Source organism: Loa loa (assembly GCF_000183805.2).
Source record: "Loa loa unplaced genomic scaffold supercont3.38, whole genome shotgun sequence".
NCBI lineage: Eukaryota > Metazoa > Nematoda > Chromadorea > Rhabditida > Onchocercidae > Loa > Loa loa.
The window spans coordinates 186,527-207,127 of NW_018108218.1; the positions used below are offsets into that span (position 1 = coordinate 186,527).

Sequence of the window (20,601 nt, forward strand, 5' to 3'; positions counted from 1 at the left end):
CTGAAAATAGCTCTATATACTGTAATGTAGTTGGCATAGATGTTCTCTCTCCTATAGCACTATGATGATCTTAATTTATAACGTGGGATTTACTGGGATATATTTTTACGCATTATCTTAAAAAAAATAACTTCTAGAATAGTTAGTTAAATTTGGAATTTAAAGTTTTTTTTCATAAATTTTAGAAACCCAGAACATTTCATATATATTCTCGAACAGCCCTCTAGTATTTGTTATGTCAGATTTGTTGTCGTCCTTTTGTTTTTTACACTATATCTGGAATAGTTTAGATGTTACTGTTGCTGTTGATATTATTATTGCATCTTTCAATTTGCTATTTAAGTGTGGAATCGTTTTTCATTGACTGAAATACGATTTCATCATAGAACAGTTTGGATTTTAGATAACTCTATCTGGTCATTTCCATTTTACTATCTACTTTAATTATTTTCATTGCATTCTTCCTGTCTGTCCTTCAAATAACATTTGTTTTTGCTTGAGGTATTTAATAAATATTTTTTCAAGACGTCATGCCAATAGGGCATTTTTATATTTTCATTGGAATTAATAAAGGGATCCAAATGTAATAGAAAGGGAGGTTTGAGCTTTTAACCATCCTGTATAAGTTCCGAACGGCACTTCACGCCCGGAGAGCACTTTGAGTAAAATGGACGAGGAAGGAATTTATGCAATAGCATTAGAACTCTCTCCTCCATTGTCATTTTAGGCTTTTCGGGGACATTATTTATTAATTACATGCTGGACTTAAGCATAGTTCTTAATGCACTAGTTTTTTTCTCAAGTGCATGGTAAATGTTAGTTGCTGATTCAATTCATCCGAGATGAATGAATTCCTAGATATTTCAAATCTTCTGCTCATCACTTATTGTATTAACAAAAGCATGAGTTGGCTAATTTTGTTCGTACAAGTAACACTATCAGTGACTTTCATTTGGAACCCACCACTTTCCTACACCTTTTTCATTTTGACTTTGGATAGGTCTAAACTTTTTGCCATTAATTGCCATCCGAGAAGCATGGAATTATAAAACGACATTCCTATGATGAAAACGTATTGGAAATTTTTTATTTTTATTCGCTTTCTGCAACAATTTGCATGAATTTCTCGAAGTTCTTTTTCTGAAGTTTGCATTCTTTTTGAATTAATGTGAAAAAAATTTTGGGAAAATTCCATTCTTTTTTGAATTTTACATCCTTTTTTGAAATCTATTTGGTATTTACTTTCATCATTGTCGGATAAATTTGCAAATGATACATTTAACTACGACCAAACTTCCATTGTAAATTGTCTTTGATCATTCAGTTTCTTTATACTTCCTTGAAATACTGTAAATTATCATAAGCTTATCATAAGTTAGGATGTCTCATATGTCTTTTATGAAGTTAGCTAATGTAAGTGGATGTTTAATTTAAAACTTATGCACTCCTGAATCATATGTGTGTTTCATTTAAAAGAGGTAGCACCCAATAGGACCCAAGACCCAGAGGCTACTTCAACATGAATTTTACTGTTATTGCTTGAAAAACGGTTTTTTTTGTCTTTCAGCTGCAATTATCAATTTTATTTTCAATTTCGTTTTGCTGCATGAAAATAGGAAACCTTTTTTGGAAGAGTTACAACAAGTTTTAACTTTTCGTCATTCTTACTTTACATGCTATTCCATTATTCAAACCAATGATGTACAGAGAAGCTGAAGATCAACCGGTTTTTTTCGACTAGTTATTTTAATTCGTAAGGCTATCAGTTGAAATCCTCCTTATATCTCAGTTGTATAACGATTATTTAAGGATTTGAATCGATGGAAAAAAATTGCAGGATCTCATGACCTAGAAAATTCACTAATTCTCTCCACCTTGGATAATCACATCTGTTTACCCGGGTGGGATCAGTGTGATGCAACCATCGGGAAATATCGATGCACTTGTCACTTGTGTTCAGCTAGTTCCATCCGAATCGACTAATATCTCTTCACAGTAAGTATTTTTCTTTGACCTACTGCTTAATTTCTAAAATTTGAATTGCATTAATTGCTTGACCAAGAATAGTTATTTTCCCCGCCATATTCAACATTGTTTAATCAGCATTATTCCCGATCATGACTTGTTTTGATGATTCTAAAGGTATTTGTCACTTCTACTTACCATTAATTAATTGTTATCACTGGAAGTTGACAAGTAGGACTGATTAAAGGTGGACTGAATAAAGATCCCTTTGACAGTATTTGATCAGTGAATTGGCTATATTTCATCGGTGGAAGAAATCTTTTCAATATTCTCTTTGTTTTTTTTATGACTTAAGCACGGTGCTGTTGCAGTGGGAAAATTTATCCTATCAATTTAGAGATTTATGTGCCATAGATAGAAAAGTAAGTTTTGTGACTCTGTCCTAGGCCTAAAGTAACACTTGTGAGTAAAAAAAAAAAGAGAGGCTAATTCTACATCTGACCATTGCTACTGTTGCTGTTTCCAATTTGAGGGCTTTTGCAGTGGAAGTATATCATCCTCGACAAGTGAGGGATTGACAGGAAAATATGAACAAGGTGCTGATCGAATCATTCGACTTGAGCAGGAACTGAATGCTGCCAGACATTCGATTGCTGAAAAGGAAGCCAAATGTACACGATTAAGTGAGCTTCAGAATCATGTAGATTCTGAAGTACAGGAGCTAACTGAGAAACTGTTCCAGGTACTTTTATATGTGTTACGAGATGTCTTTTTGAGTGAAGATGATTTTTTCCAGCAACTTTTGCTGTTTAGTTGCATATAACATTAGGGGTTCCTGTTGTTATTTAAACTCTTGCTTAGTAGTTGTAGTGGACATTGTCATGGTCTTAGTATACTAACCACTCAATACTTGTTATCATCAAAAGGATGTAAGAATCTGCGAGAGTTTAAGCATAATTAGATTAAGCTAAGATGAAAGCAAAAAAACAGAACAAGAGCACTATTGTTGTATCGATGCCATCCAGATATTTGGGACTGATTATTCCCGCTATTCGCAGTGCAAATATTTCAAATGAAGCGCAAAAGTTCCTCTCAGTAAAGAAAGTTACTTACTGTCATTGTATGAGACATTAACTTTAGAACTCTCGACAAGATACCCAATAGTGATCTGAATAACGCATAATGAAATTCTTCAGGAAGCCTACCGAATGGTCAATGATGCTGAAAGTCGTCGAGCTAAGGCTGAGAAATTACTTGTTGAAAGTCACTTGAAAGTATATTAAGCTTGTATTTGCATCCTATATTTTTAGTCTTATCTAAATTAGTTTTACGGATATTTCCAGGCATATACGACATTTCTCTCTCCCTCTGTCTCTCTTTCCCTCCCTCTCTCTTCCTTTCTCTTTCTGTCCACATGCTTCGCGACTTACCTTAGTTGAAACTTCGCATAATCTTTTACATGCTAGATTGTTTGCAGATCAGGTTATTCAATTTCATGAACGCATTGTAATTTTCAGGTTGATATGTTAGTGGCCGAAGTTGAAGCTTTAAAAGTTATCGTGAAGTCGCCAATATCCTCCTACTCGTCTCAAATGGCGCATTTGACTGCCATGACACCTCAGCCGACTGGCTTGGCGTCACGTTTTCTCGGCGGCACACGTAGGTATACACGTTCCATTCACCGGACGTCTGCTCGCTTGCATTTTTTTCCAGACGTATAGGAACTTTAAACTATAAGGACTGCTCCTCCCATACCCTTGAAAAAAATTAATAAAGCATAATGCTCCATCTAAAGGTTCTTCTTGTTTCTATAACTTTATTTGACTTCTGCTTAATTCTCCCACCTCCATTTTCTATCGAGAAACTTCACTTAATCAAGGAATGGAACAAAAATTGTACCATTCAAGTTTGAATGTTTTCTCTGAATTAGATACAAAATTTCGCTAAATTTAGATGTAACAGTTGTGACTGAGTTGTAAAGACAAAAAAAAAAAAGGCTTTCTTTACAGGGCGAAAGGAACGGCATAGTTCTGCAAATAGCCGTAAAAGTTACACTTTGCCATCATCAGGATGGAATTCAACACCACCAATACAAAGCGAAGAACATGAATCGGTGTCTGAGGTACTGACCACTTGTACTGTAACTTTGGTAACTTTTAATGGTAGCAGGAAACTGTTGCCTTAATCTGATATTGCTTTCAGTTATGTTTAAAGCTTAGTTGTTAATTAAATTAATTTCTTAGCCTTTACTTTAGATCGACCCTATTTATCATAAAGAATTCACGCAGTGGAGAGAACGAGGTGCTTCGATATATGACAGTACACCTTTCCTATCACGTATCATTGCAGAAGACGTTTATCCTTGTCTTAACTTTGGTAGCACTAAGGTAAATTACAGTTCTTATTTTCTAATTTAAATTAAATAAACGTGGATATCTCATTTAAAATCTTCAGATCTTTTTTCAGAAGATCTTAAGTTTGGTATTTTGGGTAGTACTCGAATTTCAAATTACCAAGGTAGGATATGTATCGATACATCGATACCGTACTTTTACTAAAAATATGTGCTTGTTCTGTGAGATTTCTTGTTTTTTTTTTATTATTTAGTAAGAAAAATATGGATGGGATCATGGGTTTGTAATCACTCTATAAATTCTCAGCTAACAGAACAAGTTCTGGATGCGATCAAGGCAAATACTTTGGAACTTGAAGCTATTTTGGAAGCAAAACCCGCTGTTAGGTAAGTCATGTGTTCTACATGCATTCTTCCCCATCTTTCTCCTTATCTTCCATTTTGGAGCACTTTTGCGAAGCTAGCTTTATCATATCTTTATCATATCAGTTACATGCTTCAAATTTACTGATAAATTTTGCGGAGGGGATGGCAATTTGTAAGTTCACCTTATTGCACATATCATGTAAATACTGGTAACTTTTAAATTTTTTGTAGGCGTTCTTTTTCCAAGCGTTTTATTTTTGAATTTCAAAGATTTTATTTCTGATAAATACTCGAAATTTTTCACCGACGTAAATTATTTCGATCACTTGTATTTTCAGGACTTGTGCGTTATCTATGGTTCCACGTTTCTGTCGCTATAAAATGAGAGTTAGCGGAGATACCGAATGGTGCTATATTTCATTGTTGACACGTAATCGGGTTCGTTATTTCAATATTCGGCTAGAAACAAATTGCTTACCACGTGTCGCATATTTCATAGATATTGGTAGCTGTTATGATAAGTCATAGGTCCCTGCTGTTATGGTATGATTTTATTGGCATTCCGTACGCTTAATTTTAATCCTGCATGAGATATGATTGCATCTTAACAAAAATAAGCCATTTAGATCGGCTTGTTTTAATCCTTTATTGAGCAGTCGATCATTGGAATGTGCAGGGCAAAGCATATGTAACTGGGTTTTTTTCTTCAAACGTACCAGAAATCGTAGCTGCAGTCGGCGAGTTTTGGTTTGAAACCTCTGGTACTAATGCCTTCCTGCGGTTCGTTATGACCTGACCCTTGGCATTTTCTGATTATCATTAGCTTTACATGGTAAGTATGACATGACCTTACTGGCATTCCGCCGTTTTGTTGAAAGAATGGAAACTTTACAAAGTAATGCTTTGAAACTTCATATTTTTTCCAGATAGCTGCAGTCTGTGATTTTTTACCTACATTCGTTATGTAAACCAAGGAATTGTCAAATGTGGCGTGCACGATTCGTATTGGGATATTATAACATTACGCAAAAATATGACACTGGCAAGACTTGGTCTGAATTTCATCCCGAAAATTGGAGGTTCACAAGCTGGAACTTTATGATTGCGAAGAGAATGAGTGGATTACCCAGGAATACTTTGCACATTTTATTATAACTTATTTTCACAAATTATTTGCTTAGTTTCTAAAGTTTTATAAAGAATTTTCTGTGACAATAAGACAAAATTTTTGTAAATGATTTCTGGAAGCTCAACTTTACAAAGATCAGAACAACGGTAACTAGAGCTGGAAAGTTAAGACCGTTGATTTTTGGACACTGCAACTTAGCATGTACTTTGCAATTAAGATATTTAGATTTGTTCCATGTTGTATGGTTAAAACATATACTTTTTACTTACCACAGATATAGTATTTCCGCTAATATCAATGTTGATTTTGATGTTGCAATAGCTAAAATGTTCATAAAATTCCTTCACGAAATGTTCGGAATATGCAATCCTTAATTCATTAGTTTCATAATTTTGTAACAAAATTATCGAAGTAATCTTTTGTTGCGTCATTTGGCGTCTGTTACTGTTTGCATTTTCCAATACAAAAGGTGAGGATTTCAGGAATTAATTCCGCCTGTGACCACTAATCTGACGAAAAACGCACCGCCCACTTGTCACCTTTACTGTCTGCTGAATGCGGCCCGTTGGAAAATGCATTTCGAGTAGTTGGTGCCTTGTCCACACGTGAGATGACTCAGATTTCCGTAAATTTCTGCTCACATGGGTTGTTTTACACTTTCGAGAGGTTTTTCATAAATTATACGAGAAAGCCCTTAAAACGGTAGGGTTTGACATGAGGTTTTCGAAATATAAGCTTTACCTTGTGACCTCCATAGCATTTCTCATTTCAGTTCTTTCCTAAAAGTTTTTCTTTTTCCTTTAAAAAATGTAAAAGTCTTGTTATCATCTGCACTTTTTAGCTGTTATTCCTGAATTATAAGTATAACAGATTCGTCATTACTGCATTTTGAGCTTTGGTGCTGAAAATAATCGATTGAACAGGATGAGAAACATCGTCAAATAGCGCATTTTATAGTACTAAATTTGGCACTTCATATGCTAATTTTTGCAGTAAGGATTTTTAGACCTAATAAGGGTCTTAAATAATACATGTCTGGTCTCGTCATTTTGTTACTATGTACTCTCAGATAGATAAAAACTGGAATATTCTGTGCGTTGAAATTTTGTAAACAGTCTATATTTAAATCTATAAAGATAGTTGGAATTTATTATGGTGCAGTTGCAACAGTCAAAGTGTCATCTGTCTGCTGATCAGAAAGTTCACTTTTTTCTGGGCAGTTTAATTTAAATGCTTTCAATTGAATCATCAAATATATGGATGAATCATTCATCCGTCTGTTGGTTCCAGCAACAAGGATTTATTATTCTGCTGTTTTCTTAATCCCACGTATTTTGCGTAGTAATTACAACCGCAGTTCAACTTTTCTATACCGTCTCACCTGCTAAAAGCCGTTGTCCGTTCAGCACTGAAATCACAATATCTTTCTAAACGACTTTGCGCTGATCGTACACGCGACTTTTACCTTATTATGAATCGTCCCACAAACCATTTTTATCGCTTAGGGAGAAATAATGTAAAAGTTAGGCTACATTAAGCAACTAATCCTTCTATTTGCAGTATACTAAGCAGTTCTGATCTTATTATCCAGCGTAGAAATCACTCCAAGTAAATTAGACGTACCGTCCTGATACTTTTGGCTACGGACCCTTTTGATGAGTATTTTATTGTGGAGCTATATTGCGTGTGTGTTATATTCAATAACATTCAATTGCAGAAACTGCTAATGTCCATCTATACACCTCGCAACGTGCTAGTCACTGGAGGTTGCGGTTTTATTGGTTCCAATTTTGTGAATTATATCTTTCGGGTTTGGCCACAAACTAACATTGTCAACATTGATAAACTGATTCTGAATTCGAATGCTTTCTATGTGGATGAAGAAGTAATCGATTCATCCCGATACAAGCTTGTCACAGCTGACATACGTAACAGTGTATTAGTTGGACGCATCTTGAACGAAAACAAGGCAGTGCCATTTAGATTCCAGTTTTGCAAATCAAATTTACTGCATCAAGAAAATAAATGGGAAAAGAATGAATGGGAAGCTAAAGCTTCCCATTTATTCATTCACTTTCATCCATTTATTCATTCACTTTTTCACTTTTGATCCCACAAGTGAAGGGAATGACTTAAGCATCATGCATACTGCATAGAGATAATTCCCATTTCACGACACTTAAGTCGATTTCATCATCGGTACAATTCATCATTACTTGCTACCGATATAAACTTCACAGGGATAATACTGAATGAATGAATATTCAGCAACCCAAAAAAGAAATCATTTGGTGGTACAAAGAGACGATTAACGCTTCCTATCTATGATTGTTTTATTAAAGGGGATAGGAGGAAGAGATGTCATTTTACTCTGACGGCTAAACGAACATGAAGTCGAATATGCATTTACCAACTGTATTTTGTTATTTAGCAACTAGTCATGTAATGTGGTTAAGTAAAGATGGAAGATGATTCATTGCTGTCCTGATCAACAGAAATGTGTCGAATTTTTTTTGATACTAAATAGGTTTTAGCGGTATCTACTAAACAGTCAGGATAAAATGTTTAATAGCATTGGGTCAAGGATAGCTGGCGGTAATTCTTGGATCTTGGAGAGATATCCCTACAATCAAACCCCTACTCCAGATACTCGATAAGCTGAGAAAACATTTGATGAACGGAAGCAGCGCAGTGGGATATAAAGAACTAACTGAAATATAAACAAGCATGCTTATATAATCCTTCAACTCTCTATAATCATTCAACAGCTTTCGGACTTATATAGAACTATATCACTAAGTCTAGTAGTTAATTCTCTAATTTTATTGTTATAGATTGATACTGTAATACACTTTGCTGCGGACTGCACTTCAACGCGATGTTATGACGATCCTGTGGAGTCGATTGAAAATAATGTGATTGCATTTATCCGGTTTATGGAGAGTATTCATTCCTATAAAAAAGTCGAAAGATTCGTACTTATTAGTACTGATGAGGTTTATTTCCTGCTGTTTCTGATTTTGCTTTCTTGCCTGTAGAATATTATGTGTTAATTTTTAAAGCCGTTGCATCTAAGAGGTCATACGAAACTCAACCAAAGTTATCAAATTTGGGTTTGGTATCAAATCAAGGAAATATCACTATATCTATTTCTATTTGAATTATTGAGAAATTCTTCTAGCTTCAATGACATTACAGACTTTGCAGCCAAACTTCCAGCAGACGTTATTTTTTCTCGTTCTTATATAATGTTTACAATTTTTTTTTTTGCAGGTATACGGTGACTCTAATCTGGTAGCAGATGAAAAAGGCAAAATTGAGGATGCACTTCTTTTGCCCGGAAATCCTTATGCAGCTACAAAGGTGAGGAAAGCGAGATGTCAACAGGAAATTTCTAGAATAACAGAAATTGAAATCTTCAGTTTGTTTTTAGGCAGCCTGCGAATCATATGTTCATATTTGCTGCGAATCGTTTGCAATGCCTATTATTATTTTACGCATCAACAACATCTATGGACCTAATCAGTGGGATGTCAAGGTTTTTTAGAATAACAGGCAATACGAAGCTAACTAACCTCCAGATTAAATTTCTGGATTCAAACTTTTTTGAATATAAATGTTTGAAAGTACTGAATAAATTACAATGAAAAATGAATTATTCTAAGAGATTCATCCATGTTATGAATCTTTAAGATTAATTCTGACGATTGAAAGAAATTTTAGGTAGTTCCTCGCTTCATTAAATTGGCCAGAAATATGGAAAAATTTACTGTGCAAGGCAGTGGGAAACAATTACGTTCATGGCTATATGTCGACGATGCTGCTGAAGGCATTCGAAAAACTGTCGAAAGTGGAAAAATTCATGAAATTTATAACATCGGAACTTATTTTGAAATGAATGGTAATTCATAGTTTAGATATTTCTATTATCTTAATTGAGCAGCACGGTGATATTGATATATTACTTCGCTACACCTCATTATTGCAGTAATCGATCTTGCACGTGTTATACAAGCGGAAGTAGACCGACAACTTGGACGAAATCCAACTCCCGTGGAATTTATTGGTGTACTAGATCGGCCATATAATGATTTACGCTACTTGCTTGATTACAGCAAAATTAATCTGGACACTGGCTGGTCACCAAAAGTAACATTTGAAGCAGGTAGTTTTTTGAGATATGTTATTTGTAAAAATATTTTCTATCTTTTTTTGATTTTTCCATTGAGAAGATGCAAAATTTCATTTTTTTTTCGATTCATGAGTTCTCCAAATCAGTAGCAACATAAGTGCAATTCTTTCAGGTGTTCATTCAAGTAACTCTGAAATGCACTTTTTAATCAAGTTTCAACTCATCAAGTTTTAATTTCAGTGAAAATGCATTATCATTGAAAAGGTCTTTCTTTAGCAGATTATTCAGAAACGTCCGCTCACTCATGTGGATTTTCTGTTTTTATTTTTCCGTCTCCCGAGTAAGGTTATTCCTTGAGGTGCTGAATCCTTATATTATTTGAATTTCAAAGGAAAAGACACTAATTTTAGGTATCAGTCGGGTTGTCGCTTCGGCATTAAGCCCACCAAAAAAGAATCAGAAGATGGTCGTTGTTATTTACGGCGGTAGAGGTTGGATTGGACAGCAGTTCTGTAAGAAATTGCTTGAGCGGAAGGTCCATTTTACTTTGGCCAATTGTCGAATCGGAAAGAATAGCGATGAAGAGGTGCGTAGTTTTTAGATTGTCTGATATCAAGGAAAGGCTAGAAATTAGATGTCATTAGCAATAAGTAAGGAGAAAATGAGATTTAGTTTGAAGACTGGTCCGGTCAATTCATTTTAGGTTTTGGATGAATTAAATGGCTTCTGTTGTACACATGTACTCTGTTGTACGGGAAGAACGCACGGTGGTAAATTCAAAACAGTGGAATATCTGGAAGGTTCAGAAGTATTTGTCTCAAATTCAATAAATTTATTACTGTTATTGAAATTAACCCTTTTTTTCACACCAAAACGTTTACTTGGCTGTCAATGTTCTAGTCATTTGAACTGTATAGTCTTAGAAATTTTAAGGAGGACCAAAACAAACTTTTGAGAATATACGGGATAATTTGTACTCAACGATGGCTTTAGCAAGGATATGCCAAACATTGGGTTTGCATTTCACTTATATCGGAACTGGATATTTATTTGCATATGATAAGGACCATCCAATAGGCAGCAAAGGCTTCACTGATAATGGTATATTGATTGAATCAGTTTTCAGTTTTCAATTACGGCCGTTATGGTGTATTAAAATGGGGGCAACAGATATTATGTTTGTTAGGGAGGGAGGTAGGAGTAAATTCTTGAATAGATCATTGATGTATTTTCACATATGGTAAGATTTGCGTTGCTGACTGAAAATATATTCAGGAATTACTTTATAGGAGGAAAGTCTATAGTTTGGTTTTGTTTGATGATTAGTTTTAGATTTGCCAACATTTTTCGGAAGTTCATACTCGGTTGTGAAAGGTATCACTGATCGTATGATACAGCATTATCAAGGTGGAATCAAAGAGTGCTTAAATGCTCGAATAACGTTACCACTCAATTTCTGTTTAGACGATGAGAGAAATCTGTTGACCAAAATTTTAGGATATAAGTAAAATTTTGGTTTGAACTTTTGAAGTTGCTTTTTTACCCTTCACTTTTGCATGTATGTTTACGAGCTTTGCACGAAGTACTTTGAAACAATTTCACTCATCAGATCAAAAATTGTTATTTAAACTTGAAGTTAATTTTGCTCCAAAAAATTTGGTTTATTCACTTTTAAGGCAAATATTCGACATTCCAGTATCGATCACAATACTGGATGACTGCATACCAGCACTTATTGATCTCATGGAAAGACGTGTTGGTGGCAATTTGAATTTAGTCAATCCCCAGCCGATCAGTTTTTCCCAGATACTGGAACTCTACAAGAAGGTTGATCTAACATCAAGTATAGCTTTATAAAAGAATCCACAAATGATTTTCTCACTTGATAAATGATTTCAGATTGTTTGTTCAGAAATACATCACTACGAGATACTAGATTCGAACGATAACAAATATCGTGAGCTATGTGCGACAAAAGGTAACTGCGCTTTGGATACGTCCAAATTGGAACAGCTTTGTCCAGAGATTCCGAACAGTTTCGAAAGTCTACGGAAGGGTTTCACGAAGATGAGAGATAACCTCAAGTGATTCAAATCTTGCCTTTAGGTAATCACAATAGACAAATCATTATGAGATAATTGCATACCTTGACCACATGCAAAATATTTCTCGTGAATTATTGGCATGGGATAAATTTTTAAAAATTAAAAATAAAATTAAAACCGACCTCATTTTTGGGATGATTATTGTATCAACATCGGACATCATCTCTCTGCATCACGACAATTGACAAATGCCCCAGCGAAAATTATTTAAGCAGGCGAGTAATTAACGAAATTTTTCATCCTGCAATTGAATTTTTCGAAGCCTTCTTTGATCCGTTATGTGTGGAAGTATAAATCATAGATCTGCCATTATGATATGTGCAGTTGACTTGGTAACTAATTTATTATGTCATAAATTCGTTAATCCACGGTTATTCAATAAATCACCTCAGTTCAGTACAACAACACCTTCGCACTAAATATCCATCGATGGACACACGTCACTTCCGATGCACTATTTTACAAGGTTTTACTTAGGTCGAAAATTATGTTAATAGTCTTTCGTCACCATTTTCGGTAACTGATACATTCCCGAGAAAAATGAATGGAGGATGAAAAGTCGGGATTAATGAAGGTATTATTCTTGAAGATAAATGAACTTTGACACCAAGCAATGCGAAGATTATGAAAATGACAACGCAAAAAATCGCGATAGAAGAACATGAAGAAGATGCCATTGTTAATTATTTACAATGTAAGTAACTCCTTTACATCCTTATCTCGACTTGAATTGAAATATAAGATGTAATATAACACATTTTGCATAATTTTCTTATAATAATGAAATGTAACGCCTCTTTTATCATGTTTTATTAATTTATCGCAATGGCTAGCGGTTATGTCACCTATCAAACGTTTTGTTTTATCATTCTATGCTTGATTAAGGTTTTTTAAATCATTTGTGATCTCTGTAACGTTCAAATTACAATGGCTTATTCATTTCAATTCTAAAAGTGAAATACTCCAACCCCTAACTTCTTAGGAGTACTTGTATAAAGAACCGAAGTAATGCAAACATTTTGTCTTCCAGTTAGCGTACCTTATTTGGGGGACACCTCCGCGATGTGACATATCACTGCTATTGGAATATTTAAACCATAAAGATTATGAATATTACTTGGAAGTGGGTTATGCAGACTCGTGTCTTTCCACAATGTTGAAAATTGGACCTGATTTTCGAGCTGAGAATATATTCGCTGTTGTGCAAAACCTGAATGATTTGCATCGTTACAGGCAAAGGTTGTGAACAAAGATTTCCTAATATGTTGATTGTTTCATTCGTATCTTCCTGAATGTATTAATAGAAGTACTGTCATTTCGTGGATCACCTCGTTATCGTATCATCTTATAATTTGCTTCATTAATTGGTTTGAAGTAAAGTGATGATGCACGAGCCTGCATTGATAGAAGCGCTACAAGCCCTGGATATTCGATGTTCATTCGATAACATGCATCCGGTTTTGATTGGTTTAAATCTGAATGTTACTATTATCGTCAATTTCGATAATACAACGAACCGTAAGATCGATAAAAATTTGATCAATTAGCTATTTTTGCTTTTCTTGGAGATAAGTCTTCCTAAATTTACTAGATAAATTTTATATTTGCGGAAGAGTTTAGGAACATTTTCGCTCTGTTTGCTAACATTGGGTTTCAAACTTGAACAACTTTCTGCTTCATTGAATCAGCGACACGATGCATTTATGATAAATACTTTCAACTGATTGTGCATATAAACTAAATGAATTCAAGTTAACCATTTATAACCAAATTTTGTGAAAATTCAAGCTTCTGAGTTCTCTGGAAAATCAAGGTTTAAGGTTCTTTGCTTGCATTTTTAACACTCAAAAGAAATGCCTAATACAAGTGTGAAGTAATTGAGCAGCTGAGAAAATTTTGTTATTCATTCATTTACCAGAAACTCGAACACATTATGCATATGTTTGTCAAAAAATCCTGAGGAAATTCAACAAGAAAACTTCCTAAATCTCGTTTAATTAACTTGTTTTTAACTAAATAGAATTAACAATCGTCATGGCAGAATCGGTGAGGAATCAACCAACTCAATTTCACTATTTCTATCGGGATCAGGCTAACGGTCTTTCACCAAGGTACACTGGTATCTTTTTGACAGCTATAGATATGGGTCGCAGTTTATTACATTTCGTTCATCAAAATAAAAATGAATCATCGGGAATGGTAAGGTTTACTTTGCTGAACATTTGTAATATTGTATTGCATTAAACAACAACAGAATAATTAGATATGATGAGTACATCAGATATTTGAACAAACTGTTAAAAATAAGAGTAGTTTCTAAGCTTTCGAATGTTTGTACTGAAACGTTTTCACATAATTTGAACTGTAAATGTTTATATTTCTTGTAACTGATTTAGGGACACGACGTGTTACAAATAAAAAATGTCGAGAGTGGTATACGTATTACGAAAATTCGTTCCGAACAGATTCACTTGAAATTTTCGCAATTAGTTGTAAGAAAATTTATTTTTGTAATGTATAATTTTTCCTAAAAAAGAAATATAATGCTAAGTTTTTTTGTGAAGTAATTAACTCTTAAACTGTGGTAGTTTTCTTCAAGACGTAAAATTGGTATAAAGTTTGATGTAAAATTTTTGAAAATTAAGTAAAGTGAATAACAAGTCCGACTCCTTGTTTTTTTTTCTTTTCTTTTTTCTTTTTTGTATAAATAATGATTTATAGATGGATCCAAGTGGCGCTTATGCATTCTACGTGATTCCTGAGAAAGATGAACAGCAAGCCGTTTATCAGACGAAAGTGGACTACCCAAATTTTACTCTTGATGCTCAAAAGTCATTTCAAGAAACAACAAAAATATTCACCGTAAATCAGTATGACCGAGTATTTCCAATAGATGGAAACGTCCTTCTTGTATGGAAATTTGCAGGCGAGAAAAGGTAGAAGAAAGGAACTAATCATTGGGTCTCGGCAATCTTAAAAACTTTCATCTGCGCATTAGGAGAATTAGGAATTTAAGAGGAAATTATTAGGCAGAATTTTATTAAATTCAAACAATCTGCATTTTTTGAAGCGATAATTACAGAAGCGTATGGTTGTATGAAGGAAGCTGTACAGGAAATTCGCAAAGGAAAAGCTCATTTCATCAAATTGGTTGCATTTTATCTGGAGTAAATGATCCAGTTGGGCAATTATCAATCAAAATTCATCGAATTCGACGTCAATTATAAGCTTCCCTCAATAAGATTGCATTGTTTTAGCCATATTTAATAAACAGACCTTGCAAAAGCTTTCGACGAAATAAACAACGAATGATAATATTGTAGATCATATATCTACAACTCGGACGAAAGATATAAATCCAATTCAGTTGTTGTGCTTGTATCATCTCATATTAGAAACCTTATGCAGCTTACTTTCTTCAAAGCGCATAAAAATTAACAGTTTTTTTAACCGGAAGTCTAATCTCATGAGGCCTGAGCAATAATGATATCGCCAATGCTCCGATACGCGTTACAGCGTAGTGAAATGTAGAATCTTGAACCATACTGCCCTTCATCGGATGGAAATAACTATCGCCAGAATTCTAAACAAAGTTTATCAAATTAACAAACTAGGAGTTGCTTCAATCTGTCCAGAGATAAGAGACTTGAGAAATGTCCTGTACCATTAGTTCCCGAATGTTAACACCAGTGAAATACTACATTTAGCAAATGAATGAGAAGAATAACTAAATGGAATAAACTGCTGTTAAAGTACAGAAAATAACAAAGAAAAAAGACATCCACAACAACCTTCCTGAAGTTCAAAATAAGTGACAGTTGAGGTTTCACAAAAGAATTATTCTGTCCTTGTAACGTGAAAGTTATTCCTTTTCTACGCTTGACTCATTCCCAGAAAAGATGCCTGATAACTTTATAAAAATTAGTCAATAGGTCTTAAGGTTATCTGCAAATGAAGTTCGCCGTTCACAAGCAGTGGAGAGTTATCGGTATAAAGTTCACTGAGATCTATCTTTTTCTGAATTTCGATGTCAGCACTGTATCTGAAATGATAAAATCCATATATATATATATATATATATATAGGAAAAGAGATAAGTATGCAAATATCACTAAAAAAATTAAAAATTTTGTAGAAGTGGCTCCATACTCTTCACCTTGCGTGTTTGAAATAATTAAATTGAAGCCTTGAGATCTATGGAAGTTCATTAGAAAGCCAAGTTTTTCTTCAACAAGAATTAAACTGTTACTGAACTGGTTAACACAACAGAGACATAGTAAGACGCTAAATATCTTCAAATATTTCAACCAAACAAACCTTGTTTTAGTGAAATTCTTCTTGGATGAGAATGACTGTATTACTTTTCGTTCATTTACAATCTGCATGAGGTATTCAATGGAGCGTGGCTGGTCGATGTCGTCTGAGACCAAAAACATCCTTAATTCTTCGTGCGAATTTGGCATCAGTTGACCAGTTAACTTCAGCTTCCAATTCCATGCTTGCAATGGAAAAGTGGATGAGCGAGTGGTTATCTGTAAATATTACTGCTGAAAAGAACACGAAGACTTTGCCACATAGTCAAGACGAAAGGATCTGAAAGAAGTTATGACATAAAAATGCCAATTATCCACTGTTAATGATACCATCGTTATAAAAACAATTAAAATTACTGTACAAGACAAATGTAAGCAGGAAGGACAAAGGGGTGATGGAATGCGGTGAATCAAGATATGCGAATACAGTAGGATTTATGGATCCATTATTTTTTTGTTGGAAATAATTCGTTATCGTCCGTAACGGCGAGATTACTCCACAATGGATTAAATTAGTTCTTTTCTTGCTGTTGAAATTCAAGTCTTTTTGGTCCCGGCAATCTTCTCGAATTTGGTTCACTGACAGATAAAGCTAAACTAACGTTATAGGCTTGGTCAACGCTTCTGTCATGGTGTAGGTCATCAGCTCGAACCGTAATACGTTTATCCCATCTTATATCTGTGTAATTTCGTAGAATAAATTGCGATCCGGTAAATTCCCTGAAAACTGAGAAATGAAAATATTTATCAAGTTTTATAAGAAAAAAGATAAGCAGGTTTTGTAAAGTCATATGAATTAGTTAGATGAACAAATAAGAATAGAAAAAAGTCACTAAGTTAGCAGAATTTTTTGATGACTTAAGATCATTTTTTAAATCAGCAGTCAAGAAATAACATCCCTTTCTTCTTCTCGCTTTTTCTCCTTCTTTCTCCCTCTCTCTCTCTTACATTCCACAAGTCATCAATTCTTAAATTCACTACAAAAACTATTTCATTTATTATTTCTTTTTTCAAAAACAAATTTGATCAGAAACTGCAGAGACCAGCTAGCTCACTTGCAATTAGCTCTACTTGCCAAAGGAAGAGCTTGAAACTTATAGGCGAGCGAAATTTGTGGGTGGAATAGTTTTGGGTACAAATCGACCAGTGGCGATCGCTCGACTATCGTCAGTTCATCCGCTGTCATGAATGGAAATCTAAAAAGAAGCAAAATCATCTTTTTAAAAGCTTTGATTTCATTGTGGAATCATTAATTCAAGCTGATGAATTAATTAATATTCTGAGAGAATACAGCGAATTCCAAAATGTCCCTGCAAACATTTGGATATTGGTCTTATTTACAGTAAATAAATTTTTATCCTATGGTATTGAATAATAGAATAGTGAGTTGATTCCACCTTGGGTTCAAGGTGGAATCAACTCAACCTTCGTTGCTGTTCTGCACTAGTCATCCTATTCTGCAATAGTCGAATTTACCTTACGAAAAGAAATGCTTTTGTAGCATGAGGGCTGCACATGTATTTCGTTTGCTGGTTACAACTTTTATCAAGAAAATTAGGACTTCAACAAAGGGTTTCTTCAGAAACAGTTCCCTTAAGTATTCGCAGCAAAATGCTGCAAGCGGAAATGCTAGAAGAATTACTTTTTAAACTAATCAATATAAGCCTTGGTTGGTCACTCTGACAGTGCAACGAAAAATTTAGTACTTTTCTCTTCTATTCAAGTACTGTCTGATATAAAGTTTGAGCCATTCATCAGCATTGAAGGCATTGTAATCCGACTGATGAGCATTTGGACTTTGAAGAAATGGTGATCTTATAAGCTATTAATTTCATAAAAAACCAACTTAATGAATGGAATAATAGAAGCCATCAACGGTGAAGCAGTATTACCACGTCTCTCGGGATGAGACGATGTCACCAACCATCTCTGTACAGCCTCCCACAGACGAAATTCATCTGAATTGCATACAAATAAAATCAGGTTTTATGAACTTCTCCTAATATTACTATTTATCGGACAATCTATATTTGTCTTCCAGAATAAAGTAATACTTTCCGTATCCATCTTGAAGATAAGATATTTGATTGATTAATGTCGTTGTTATCGAGTTATTGAATTTTCATCTCAGATTTCTTCACATAAGAGCTGTGATTTATCAGCTTCATTAACACTACTTGCTATTGATGAGAAATTACTTGACAAGACAAGATCATTGGATCTGAGCAGTTCGATGAGCTGATCACGATCCAGCGACAACCATTCCTTTTCCCACTCTTCGCTAACTATCATCTCTTCGAAATGCCATGCTAACGCTTTGATACAAGCACTTATTAATGGCTGAAGCAAACAAACATTTTAAACAATATTCAAATAGTATTGTTGCGAACAAGAACATACTTGGTGGAATGCTTTTGTGGCATAAGAGAACCACACATGGAATAATTCTTTGGTCGATAGTTCCGGTAGTATACTGCTTACAGCATAATCAATACAGATCTAAATAGTTTCTTATCAAATTTCAATCTTTTGAAAATCTCAAAGAAGTTTTGCTAAATAGGTGCCATCCTATCTCTAAGAAGATTGAAGGACAATGAAGACGAAATAATTATATGGACAGACGATAATGATCAGTAGTGCACTGTAAATAAATCAGTTATCATGGAATTTTATAGACAAATGTCTTTTGAATTTAAATCAAAAAAGTATAGATAGGAAATGAAGGTGATTAGTATTCTATAAACAATTGAATAGTTTCACTTGTTTCATATCATACTCGTATCAGTGATAAGACAGTGATGATTTGACATGACATAAATATAGAGCGAAAAATCTTGAAAATTCTAACAAATCGAAATAAGACAATACAAACAAATATGATAATCAACATCAACAGTCTCTACTGATTATATTTGTTGCTTGCTATCAAGCTTATTGACAATGGAAAACACTAATGGCCGATTACAATCAGCAACATTATCAATTCATCTGTCTAATGAACAAATCAAAAAATACATATATAAAAATAGTTTAGAATAAATTCAGTGTGGTGAAAAACGAATAATAAACAGTAAGAAGAGAAAATAGTTGACCACAGTTTAGTTAAAAAGAGAGAAACCGGAAACGGAAAAGACGGAGAGAATAAGCATTACCTTCTTCAAGTTGCTAACGTTGTATTTATCAGCGAGAATAAGTATTGATAATGCATTTTCGGGATGTAAAAACACATGATTGCAATAGAGGAAGCGCAAAAATGCAGCAAAAACTCGCTGGCAGGGTGGATCTTCGACAAGTTCTAATTCCTGCAATTACTCCGTTAATTTTATTCGTTCTTTTCCAGCTAAATATCTCTTAGGAATAGAATGACATGATGTCAATTCTCTCAATGAGTATAAAATTGCAGATGGTTCATAAGGAAGCGGTGCGACATGCAAGTGGATGTTACAGCATAAAGCACAGAAAATGGAATTTACGTTCTCATTTTAGTCTTTGATTTCGTCAACTGTACACTTAGAAAGGGATCATCCTGTCTCCCATTTCATAAAATACAAAAATTAGTAATTTCCTTCCATTGCATAGCTTTTAGTAAAACAAAATCTGTAAAAAAGGTATGACAATTTCCTAAAATCAATGAGAAATTCAGGAAAGATCAAAATGCTAGAAACCTTCTTATCTCCGTTCCATTTTTTGCTCAACATTTGATCAAATACTTCGCTGCTTTTTGTTAATATTATTCTGTGTGCTGGATATCTAAAAATTGGATTGAATTTTTTTTAATCACCTTGTTTGATACGAAAAATCATTCTTTCTATCTTAATTTTCAAAAGACATGCACCGAATTCACGAGTGAGTGATTTCTTTAAATTTATAAAAATTTCATAAAAATGCAACCGCGACATACATTTCATCACCGACCAAAAGTGCAACATCACTTAGGTGTGCATTGTTGAAATATTTTGTGAAATCGTTCAGTGCTTCACGATCATCGGCAAAGCAATCCATGCCTGAATATTTGAAGATTAAAAAAAAATGAACGGAAAATTATTCTTTATCAAAAGTTTTCATTAAATCATAATTTTTATAGTAAGTTTGTAGGTTTGAAAACCAATGATTTTAAAAAACACATATGAGCATTTAGATTGGACAGTAACTTTAAGTTAGTTAGAAGGATTAATTCTGAAACAATTTGTTAATTCCGCTGTAAATCTTAAACAAATAACATTTCTTCCAAGTTTTCA

General features: G+C 34.0%; 5 protein-coding genes across 5 annotated transcripts; 4 read left to right on the plus strand and 1 right to left on the minus strand.

The window, feature by feature from the left end:
- The first annotated feature begins 1,803 nt into the window (after window positions 1–1,803).
- Window positions 1,804–5,892, plus strand: LOAG_17070 (hypothetical protein). The gene is made up of 9 exons (XM_020449731.1): window positions 1,804–1,995; window positions 2,509–2,707; window positions 3,162–3,239; window positions 3,483–3,624; window positions 3,975–4,087; window positions 4,221–4,352; window positions 4,626–4,705; window positions 5,023–5,122; window positions 5,611–5,892. Exons 1-9 carry the CDS (start codon window positions 1,916–1,918, stop codon window positions 5,650–5,652), a joined length of 966 nt encoding a protein of 321 aa, XP_020306693.1. The 5' UTR covers window positions 1,804–1,915; the 3' UTR covers window positions 5,653–5,892.
- A 1,630-nt stretch (window positions 5,893–7,522) lies between these two features.
- LOAG_17071 (NAD dependent epimerase/dehydratase) lies at window positions 7,523–12,335 on the plus strand. The gene is made up of 12 exons (XM_020449732.1): window positions 7,523–7,782; window positions 8,648–8,809; window positions 9,087–9,176; window positions 9,247–9,351; window positions 9,537–9,714; window positions 9,802–9,978; window positions 10,356–10,531; window positions 10,649–10,745; window positions 10,879–11,046; window positions 11,278–11,449; window positions 11,622–11,772; window positions 11,845–12,335. Exons 1-12 carry the CDS (start codon window positions 7,540–7,542, stop codon window positions 12,031–12,033), a joined length of 1,908 nt encoding a protein of 635 aa, XP_020306694.1. The 5' UTR covers window positions 7,523–7,539; the 3' UTR covers window positions 12,034–12,335.
- A 243-nt stretch (window positions 12,336–12,578) lies between these two features.
- Window positions 12,579–13,597, plus strand: LOAG_17072 (hypothetical protein; the record flags this gene model as incomplete). Its single annotated transcript, XM_020449733.1, has 3 exons — window positions 12,579–12,935; window positions 13,081–13,289; window positions 13,426–13,597. Exons 1-3 carry the CDS (start codon window positions 12,876–12,878, stop codon window positions 13,595–13,597), a joined length of 441 nt encoding a protein of 146 aa, XP_020306695.1. The 5' UTR covers window positions 12,579–12,875.
- A 487-nt stretch (window positions 13,598–14,084) lies between these two features.
- Window positions 14,085–15,277, plus strand: LOAG_17073 (hypothetical protein; the record flags this gene model as incomplete). Its single annotated transcript, XM_020449734.1, has 4 exons — window positions 14,085–14,249; window positions 14,447–14,542; window positions 14,772–14,986; window positions 15,133–15,277. 4 exons carry the CDS (start codon window positions 14,085–14,087, stop codon window positions 15,275–15,277), a joined length of 621 nt encoding a protein of 206 aa, XP_020306696.1.
- A 694-nt stretch (window positions 15,278–15,971) lies between these two features.
- LOAG_17074 (hypothetical protein) lies at window positions 15,972–20,365 on the minus strand (the record flags this gene model as incomplete). The annotated part of the gene is made up of 10 exons (XM_020449735.1): window positions 15,972–16,092; window positions 16,368–16,582; window positions 16,966–17,083; window positions 17,419–17,559; window positions 18,210–18,321; window positions 18,562–18,703; window positions 18,764–18,862; window positions 19,516–19,665; window positions 20,029–20,113; window positions 20,265–20,365. The coding sequence occupies 10 exons, from the start codon at window positions 20,363–20,365 to the stop codon at window positions 15,972–15,974; spliced, it is 1,284 nt and encodes a 427-aa protein (XP_020306697.1).
- Window positions 20,366–20,601: the final 236 nt, after the last annotated feature.

What these genes read in the sequence shown, in the direction of transcription:
- LOAG_17071 (XM_020449732.1), top strand. Translation starts at nt 7,540, where the DNA reads ATGTCCATCTATACACCTCGCAACGTGCTAGTCACTGGAGGTTGCGGT. An exon ending in AAAAGTAACATTTGAAGCAG is followed by an intron (nt 9,979 to 10,355) that starts GTAGTTTTTTGA and finishes CACTAATTTTAG; the next exon opens with GTATCAGTCGGGTTGTCGCT. An exon ending in GAAAGAATAGCGATGAAGAG is followed by an intron (nt 10,532 to 10,648) that starts GTGCGTAGTTTT and finishes AATTCATTTTAG; the next exon opens with GTTTTGGATGAATTAAATGG.
- LOAG_17070 (XM_020449731.1), top strand. Translation starts at nt 1,916, where the DNA reads ATGCAACCATCGGGAAATATCGATGCACTTGTCACTTGTGTTCAGCTA. An exon ending in TTAACTTTGGTAGCACTAAG is followed by an intron (nt 4,353 to 4,625) that starts GTAAATTACAGT and finishes ATAAATTCTCAG; the next exon opens with CTAACAGAACAAGTTCTGGA. An exon ending in CATTGTTGACACGTAATCGG is followed by an intron (nt 5,123 to 5,610) that starts GTTCGTTATTTC and finishes TATTTTTTCCAG; the next exon opens with ATAGCTGCAGTCTGTGATTT.